Raw genomic sequence first — 8718 nt, forward strand, 5'->3', positions numbered from 1 at the left:
GTTCATGGGTGGTGGTGATCGCTTACCATCAGGCGAACCACCAGCTCAGTTGCCCGCTATGACATAAAAAAAAAAAAATGTTTAATGCCATACAGAATTTTTCATTATGGTAATATTTTATCAATGTGTCAAAAAATTTTTTTTTTAAACTCTTGGTTACTGCATATACATATCTTAGGAATAAAAACACTGTTATTTTTTTAGATCAATTGGATTAGAGTATGAGCTAAGATTGGAAAGAGAACTTAAGTCAATGAATATATCATTTTCTGATGAAAATATTTTACGCACTAGGGGATATGATAAAACCCCTGACTTTAAATTAGATATCCCAATAGCTGTAGATGGATTCATTGTGAACTGGATTGAAAGTAAAGCATTATTTGGTGATGAAGAGAACCATATGGGTTATCTTAAGGAACAGTTAATATGTTACTGGAATAGATTTGGTCCAGGACTTGTTATATACTGGTTTGGGTATCTGGAAACATTGGAAGATATGCCAGAAGTAAATAACATGTTCATACTAAGAACAAAGTTTCCAAATAAAGAAAGTATAACCCAATATAAATTTGATTTGTAATTGTTAAGTTGAGATTAAAATATTTCCAATTTTAATGTATGCACTTTTATTTAATATCAAACAACTATACTTTACATTAACCGCAACTCGAGATTCGTGTTGTTGTTCTAATTAAAACTAAAAATCATTCACTACTCGATGTGGCAATGAAAAAATGCCACGACGCATTACTGTGATGTATTCATATTTAGTCTAACGATAATTATGCGTTAAATAACAAATGCTGCGCATCACAATTTATAAATAGCTCATAATCTCGCTTGTGAGAGAGCTTATATCTCGAGTTTATTATATTTTATTTGAGTAGTCGAGCACGCTCCGGCACGAATTGGACCAGATCGAAAATTGGCGTGAAATAGCATACAGCTGCGTTTCGTTTGGTGAGTGGGGGAGCCGGAGGCACATATCCTTTTACTTATCCTTCCCAGTCTTTTCCTTTATTCCTCTAGTCAATCCTTTTTGCATTTCTCTCTAATTTGATGCAGGCAATCCATTTGTAGAGGCTTAAAGTCTGCCATCGACCTTACGCCTCTTAAAGTTCATGAGCGGTAGTAGCGCTTACCATCAGGCGACCCACTAGCTCCATTGCCGATGATGACAAAAAAGAGAATTATAATCTGACGGTTTTTACATTATCAGGGCGACATATAGATCTCAAAGAAAATAGGAATATGTATTATGATTTTTTTAATCCTCTGGTCTATCTGTACAAAACACACTACACAGCACAGGCAGAATCCATAGATTATACCACGGAATATAAAATGTAAGTCAGTTTTTGTTGTGTTTGCTTCTGTTTTATTGTCCGTGGATTATACATACCCGTATTATTATGCACTTATATATATAATTATAATATACTGGGGTAGAATCCGTCCTCAGTGGAATCGGGTAGTTGCCATGCCAGAGAAAAAGAAGAATTTTTTAATCTTGATCTTTATCTCTTGAAAGTAAGTAGAGTACTACAAACAATACTTGTGCTACTTTTACATCAAAATCAATCTTTTTTTAAACTGACTGAGAGTGTTACGTAAAAAGTACCCTAGCTGTTAGTGTACTTATTGGCACTGAAACTGTTTTTTCGGACGTACTCAAAGAGCACGAACTCCTTGAACTAATTACGAATGTGTGAACAGTGGTCCGCCGTTCGCGACAATACTTGTATCGAATATTTTGTAATGACGACGAGAATGACGAACACGAGTGTGTAAATACACCAAAATAATTTGTAGTTCTATGATCTATACACAATCTGTCAAATTGCAAATAGAAATTCTTTTCGTAAATACAAATGTTTGAATTTCAAATTCAATTTTAATTATTATAATTTATGTAGTTTATGAAATTAATAAGTACCAGAGATTTAGAAATAATATTATTTAAAACGATATCGCAATAAATTAGAATTCTGAAGTAATACATAATGGGAGATGAAACTATCAAACTTTCGGCTAAAACTTGGGCGAGAGCAGTTAATAGTATTCATAAAATTAGATATTCCGATGGTATGGTAGATGGTGAAAGTAAAGCATTTCAATCAAGTTTTGATATGGGATACGAGGAAGGATTTCGATATGGATTAAAAATGGGATTTGTTAATGCAATGTAAGGCAATAATTGCTGGAATTTGAAGTGTAGTTACAATTAATTTTATTGTTATTATAATATATACTTATTTTTAGAGATCCACCCAGGTTGAATACAGCATCAAGTGAAAATGCTAATTGCATAATATGCTCTGATAGTAATAAATTAAAAGACAATGTTATCAATTTATATAATTTACAGAAAGAGAAAAACAATGAAGCATTTTTGTGAAAACTACGCATATACTGAATAAAAGAGAAACTTAGTCTCAAATTTTATATAGGTTTTATTTAAGTGAAGTTTTAATTATAATTATATGGGAGGCACCAGTTTTCAAAGGATCCAAAATATTGGTTTACCCAGTAAAAAGTAACGACATATTCAACTATCCTGCACTATCACATCAATTGCATCTTCCGAAGCCATAGAGCCAACCAATCCAATTTTACGAAAGTACATATATAAGCTGTTGTAACAACTAATATATCTTATACCTTTAAACGAGCAATTCTTGTATATATATATATATATATATATATATATATATATATATATATATATATATATATATATATATATATATATATAATTGGAATCTCAGAATCGGCTCCAACGATTTTCATGAAATTTAGTATACAGGGGGTTTCGGGGGCGATAAATCGATCTAGCTAGAAATTTTTTTTAGAAAATGTCATATTCGTGTTTTTTTTCCTGACATCTATTGGTGAATAATAATACTATTTTGCTTCGTAGATAGCTGGACAACTGAAATAACACATACGCACTTTTTATACCGATATTCCTACGGGATACGGTTACGCAGCACGCTTACGCGGTTTCAACCGCGGGTCACAGCTAGTAATAGTCTATATATGTTCCTCAAGGTAGCCTTTTGTGAATTCCAACATACCACAAGTAACTGTAATTATAGAATTTAAGACCAGATATTCAATATTGCTCTTGGGAAGGAGATACCGCAAGTATCAAGTATCATTGTAGGAAGAAAAAGAAAAGGAAATCAAAAATTTCATGATCCAAAGGAAACTGAAAAAGACATCCCTATAGAAAACCCTTGAGTATAATAAGTTAAATGTAATTTTTTTATACATTTAATAAATTTTAAATTATAACTACACTTTCATGCTGCATCCTAGCTGCATCTGTACTTAATCAATTTGCAAACAAAAAACAATTTGTATTTTCTTATTTTAGTCTTATAAAATATAATCTAATATTAATAACAGATGTTAGACCAAACTCCTTGGCTTTTTCTCTGGAGGTGGTTTCATGTTTTCTTGCTTGATCTCTTGTTTTATTTCCAGATGTCCTTGCAAACTCCCATTTGTCATTTCTGAATGCATTGAGTCCATTGGTTCTTGTTTTATCGTAATATTATTTAAATTAGCCCCATCACTTGATTTATCACCTTTATCATTTGTGTTTTCAGTTTTTACCGAAACACCATTTGTCTGTAAACAAGACTTATTAAAGGTTTTATTTTGTGCTAATATGTGATTTTTTAATATGTATAATATACCGATGAAACTATACATTTTAAACTCCATCTAAATCATAAAATCATCCATATAAAGATATATAAGATTAATAAAGTGTCCCACTTAAAAAATAAACAAAATAAACCAATGTAACAACAAACCTGAGTAGATGCTGCAGGAATGATAGGGAGAGGAAACTGCCTGACTAATTCAGCTAGAAGCATGTCTACTCTTTGTCTTTGAAACAATGTGGAAGGTTCTTCCTTTGGGGTACTTGACACTTCCTTGGGAGCAGACTGCCCAGCATTAAATGGACTTATTCCTATTTTGAAATAATCCAAATTAAATATTTTATTAATGTTAAAAATAAAATTAATAATTAATTACACATGACACAAATGATTTTGAATGTAATATTAAATATTGTTTCATCTTATTATATAAATGGAATACCTGGTTTGTTAGCTTTGAAATCCCACCAATATCCTTTACTGGGATGATACTTGGAATAAGACATTGTTTCCTCAAATGAACATTGTAAATGATGAACAGCAGACAACTGCAAATATAATTGTAATATTGTTTTAGTGCAGACTATATATATTCACTATACAGATATGATTCTATATATATATAAACTTAGGATAATCTTATTTCTTTGAAGTATTTACATTAGGTGTTGTATGATATATTTTCAATTGTTGCATCATGTTATAAACAATGATATATAATTCATATATTCTTACCAATCTTGAATTTAAAACACTAGCAAGGTCTGGTGCTTGATAAACAATGCCAGCGATAATATAATAATCTGCCAAAGGTATTGTCTGCAAAGGACTGTGTCTATGTTGCTTTCGAATGACATACAAAATGGGTTCTTGAACATGCAGTAAAATATATTCTAAGCCTGTCATGTTTCTGAAATAAAATAAAAATGACTTTTTTGAATTATTTCTTATCATATAATATTAAATCAACAACCATTAGTTTAGTTTGTTTTTTTTAAGGATTACAAAAAGTTTTTTTCATTGCAAGTGTACTTAGCTTAGTGTAGCTAGCTTCATATCAGTTTTATAAATAGAATTGGTTTATGCCCAACCAGTCACATGTGACCAGAACTTACACCTAGTTGATATTGTAAAGTGATGATGTTGTATTAATAAATGTATGCTATTTAGACAGCACGCATAACCCACACAAATAAACCTAATAAGAATTAAGAATTTAAGATGAGCAAAATTCTTAAAAAATCTGCAAAGCTTGAGTAAAATATGATGCTTACTGTAGTTGATCCATGCTCAGACGTTGCATTTTCACCACTTCATTGTTACATGTCCGGTCAAAAAAGGGGTTAGATCTTTCAGAAAAATAATCCATTATATTAGACGGATTAAGTGATGGAATCCACGCTGAATCATGCCATGACAGACCCAGAGGATTTTCAGCAGCAATAGGAAGATGTCCAATTCTTGCAGGCATCATCTTAGATGATTAATAATTTCGAAGGAGATTCAACACAGAGGTAAATAATAATTCCTTTCTAAGCAAAAACAAAGTATTTAATATTAATTAAAAGAGCTTTTCTTGTCATCTAGATTGCACACTATTCCCAAATCGATCTATATGAAATTCTTCAATATAATAAGTCCTAATACTGTTCGTGAGCTAATAAATCACCAATACCAATAATAGCAACAACAATAAACCATAAATGCTACTCTATGCAGAACACTACGTGAGTACGGCTGCACGGCACACACTGATTAATAATTCGAAGTGACATTTCACAAACGTCATAAACCTAGTTATTAGGTCCAGTAAATTGCCACTAAAGAAAAAGAAGAAGACGAATAAGACGACTACTTTAAAAATGATCTACGAATGGATTCTAGACCAAAAACATGGACAGGCATGAAATGAAAGCCTTCAGTGTCTACTTGTAAAACTTGACAGTGGCAAATAGTTTAGTATATTACCATATAAGAAGAAAAGAAACCATACTTGCCAAAATATGTCAAAGTCAAACAAACATCAAAAAGTGACAAAGTGTAGAATAATGAATTCATTCTGGACACAAATTATTTATGTATTCAAATGATGAGAGTAGGATGTGTTTATTTGTGTTTTAAATATTAAATGTTTAACGAAAATATGTATTTTCTACATATTTGTAGGACCTGAGTATATGAAGCGTGGGCAAAGGAAAGATGAACGGTTCAAGTAGCATCGTTTCGCAAAGTTCTCTGCTTATGTCTGCTAGTAATAATGGAACACAAGGAACAACGGCATTGACGGTATCGAATGTTGACGGAGCAGCTACATCAAGGGACAATGCACGTGAAAACTCGGAAGATTTCTACGACCTCAAAGGAAAAGTTGAGTCTCGTTTATTATCTATGTGGAATAACATGAAATTTGGATGGACTGTTAAACTAAAAACGAATTTTTCAAAAGAATCACCTGTTTGGTTATTGGGACGATGCTATCATCGAAAACTCAGTCCAAGTGGTTCATTAGAATCATCTACGGAAATTGGTACTGAGGCTACAGCCAATGAACCTGTGGAACAAATATATGGAGAAGGTATAGAAGGCTTTAAATCTGATTTCATTAGCCGAATATGGATGACATACAGGAGAGAATTTCCTACTATGTCTGGCTCCTCATTCACCACTGATTGTGGATGGGGATGTATGCTACGAAGTGGACAAATGATGTTGGCTCAAGCATTAGTTTGTCATTTTCTTGGGCGATCATGGAGATGGACACCTGAAAGACCAATACAAAATGCTCGAGAATTCCAAGAAGATTGTATTCATCGCATGATTATTAAATGGTTTGGAGATAAATCCTCTGTAAATAGCCCTCTTTCTATTCATCAGATGGTAAGATTAGGAGAGGCATTAGGGAAAAAGCCTGGAGATTGGTATGGACCAGCATCTGTTGCCCATTGTTTAAAAGCTGTGATGATTGCTGCCTCAAAAGAGAACTATGAATTTGATAAGTTAGATGTTTATGTTGCTCAAGATTCAACTGTCTACATTCAAGATGTTTATTCTCTTTGTAAATTACCAAATGGCTCTTGGAAATCCCTTATTCTTTTAGTACCTGTGAAGTTGGGCTCAGAGAAGTTTAATCCTATTTATGGACCTTGTTTAACATCGCTGCTGACATTGGATTTCTGTATAGGAGTGATAGGGGGCAGGCCAAAACATTCCCTTTATTTTGTTGGTTACCAGGATGACAGATTAATTCATTTAGATCCACATTACTGCCAAGAAATGGTTGATGTATGGCAACCTAACTTCTCCCTCCAAAGCTTTCACTGCAGATCTCCAAGAAAAATGCCTATTATAAAGATGGATCCATCATGTTGTATAGGTTTCTACCTAGCTACTCACAATGATTTTGAAACTTTTGTGAATATCATTGGGTCATTTTTAACTCCTCAGGGAGTGTCATCAAATCATGAATACCCTATATTCACACTTCATAATGGTTCTCATAGTAGTGTAATGAACCCTCCAAATATTCGTTATTCCATATTTGAAACGGAGCGAAACTGGGTTGCTCCTATACAAGATAGTGATACAGATCTAGAATCTGAAGAGTTTGTTCTAGTTTAATAAAATCAAATTAATGTGTCATATTGGTTTTGCAGAGCAAAGTCTTGCTTAAAAATTTATTGATAAATAAAATATTGTAGAAAATTATAGTTTATGTTTGAATGAGAATAATTTAAGGGGCTTTATTATTGATCTAGACTAATTAATTTATATGAACAATATAATATTATAATTAAACTGAGATAGTTATTATTGTTTCTGCCTGAATGATAGTTTTATGTCATAGTGGGCAACTGCATTAATGGTTCGCCTGGAAGTAAAAAATCACCACCATTCATGAACATTGTAGAGGTAGGGCTGCAAATGCATTGCATACTTGTCTGTAGAAAGGATTGACGATGCAGAAACGGACTGGGAAGGGTGAGAAATAGGATACGGACCTCTATTTCCACTATTTCATTTGTGATCTATGGACATGTGGAACCTCCTTCAGTGCGAGCCAGCCCAATTCTTGTCAAAGCATGCGCGACTACCACTCTTACATGTTCATGTTAAAAATATTTTTGTCTGTATGAGGACCCCTACTAAAAAAATACTTATCTATGTTTTATAATAATAGTAACATACATCAATACAAAACAACATCATAGCTAATGCCAGGTAAAAGGTTAAAAACACTGATAGCAAAATATAATATATATATACATGTCTTGCCTATTAAAAACATTTAGGTTTGATAACAATATGACAATAAATCTAGTAAAATGTTTCGATTCTACATTCTTCTTTTAATAAATATTCGTTGTGCTATTTCATAAAGGTGTATTTTTGTAGAAACATTTAGGTACATTCGCAATCATACTGTTGATATGCAGAAAACCTTAGGCCAGTCAAGAGATCACTTTATTTTAATAATGTATTTATTTCATAAAAAATTACCAATTTATTTATGGTTCTTAGTCTTGTAAAGTACATAAACACCTATGATAATATATCATTGATAAATTTACGTATTATATGAAAATTACATATAATGTAGGTACATAGATATTTTACCGAGTTGCCGATTTTATAATTGTCGATTGTTTTACTAATGCCTGTAGATGATTCGAATATGTAAAAAATTAAGTAATGGATTAAATTATATCACTTAAAAAATACTGATAAATCCACTAAAACATAATACCTACCGATTCAATTAGCGGATGTTACATCAATGTTCGTGACATTGATGCAACACCAGTCACGATCTTTAAAAGGAAAACCGGAAAATTTTTATTTGCGGTTGTGGAATGTTTGACTTATTACTTACTGGAATTTCTAGGGCAACAAGACAAGTTGGCCTTTTCATTTATTCCTTATATAGATACTTAGCTAATAAAGAAAATCATTATTCAACATAATTCATTCACATGATGTTTTCCTTTAGGTGTAGTATATCAAATACCGATAGCGTGAGGCGGGATTCGAACCCGCGTTTTTT

The 8718-nt window shown here is 32.2% G+C and overlaps 4 protein-coding genes across 4 annotated transcripts in view; 3 read left to right on the top strand and 1 right to left on the bottom strand.

Annotated features, from left to right (window-relative positions):
• Nucleotides 1-614, top strand: part of LOC119828786 (CDAN1-interacting nuclease 1) — a 3701-nt gene extending 3087 nt beyond the window's left edge. The window contains exon 5 of the mRNA XM_038351040.1: nt 205-614. Within this exon, the coding sequence (XP_038206968.1) occupies nt 205-583 (379 nt within the window). The 3' untranslated portion in view covers nt 584-614. The remainder of the gene's footprint in view (nt 1-204) is intronic.
• A 1194-nt stretch (nt 615-1808) lies between these two features.
• LOC119828423 lies at nt 1809-2444 on the top strand. The gene is made up of 2 exons (XM_038350562.1): nt 1809-2188; nt 2266-2444. Exons 1-2 carry the CDS (start codon nt 2007-2009, stop codon nt 2399-2401), a joined length of 318 nt encoding a protein of 105 aa, XP_038206490.1. The 5' UTR covers nt 1809-2006; the 3' UTR covers nt 2402-2444.
• Nucleotides 2445-3263: 819 nt separating this feature from the next.
• LOC119828422 (mediator of RNA polymerase II transcription subunit 6) lies at nt 3264-5555 on the bottom strand. The gene is made up of 5 exons (XM_038350561.1): nt 4952-5555; nt 4413-4587; nt 4120-4225; nt 3828-3988; nt 3264-3639 (listed from the first exon to the last, which is right to left on the bottom strand). Exons 1-5 carry the CDS (start codon nt 5149-5151, stop codon nt 3418-3420), a joined length of 864 nt encoding a protein of 287 aa, XP_038206489.1. The 5' UTR covers nt 5152-5555; the 3' UTR covers nt 3264-3417.
• Nucleotides 5556-5692: 137 nt separating this feature from the next.
• Nucleotides 5693-7472, top strand: LOC119828420 (cysteine protease ATG4D). The gene has a single exon (XM_038350560.1). It carries the CDS (start codon nt 5877-5879, stop codon nt 7293-7295), a length of 1419 nt encoding a protein of 472 aa, XP_038206488.1. The 5' UTR covers nt 5693-5876; the 3' UTR covers nt 7296-7472.
• Nucleotides 7473-8718: the final 1246 nt, after the last annotated feature.

The sequence above is a fragment of the Zerene cesonia genome, chromosome 8, assembly GCF_012273895.1.
Source record: "Zerene cesonia ecotype Mississippi chromosome 8, Zerene_cesonia_1.1, whole genome shotgun sequence".
Taxonomy (NCBI): Eukaryota; Metazoa; Arthropoda; class Insecta; order Lepidoptera; family Pieridae; genus Zerene; species Zerene cesonia.

What these genes read in the sequence shown, in the direction of transcription:
- LOC119828422 (XM_038350561.1), bottom strand. Translation starts at nt 5,151, where the DNA reads ATGATGCCTGCAAGAATTGGACATCTTCCTATTGCTGCTGAAAATCCT. An exon ending in CTGAGCATGGATCAACTACA is followed by an intron (nt 4,588 to 4,951) that starts GTAAGCATCATA and finishes ATTTTATTTCAG; the next exon opens with AAACATGACAGGCTTAGAAT. An exon ending in TTCCTGCAGCATCTACTCAG is followed by an intron (nt 3,640 to 3,827) that starts GTTTGTTGTTAC and finishes TCTTGTTTACAG; the next exon opens with ACAAATGGTGTTTCGGTAAA.
- LOC119828423 (XM_038350562.1), top strand. Translation starts at nt 2,007, where the DNA reads ATGGGAGATGAAACTATCAAACTTTCGGCTAAAACTTGGGCGAGAGCA. An exon ending in ATGGGATTTGTTAATGCAAT is followed by an intron (nt 2,189 to 2,265) that starts GTAAGGCAATAA and finishes ACTTATTTTTAG; the next exon opens with AGATCCACCCAGGTTGAATA.
- LOC119828420 (XM_038350560.1), top strand. Translation starts at nt 5,877, where the DNA reads ATGAACGGTTCAAGTAGCATCGTTTCGCAAAGTTCTCTGCTTATGTCT.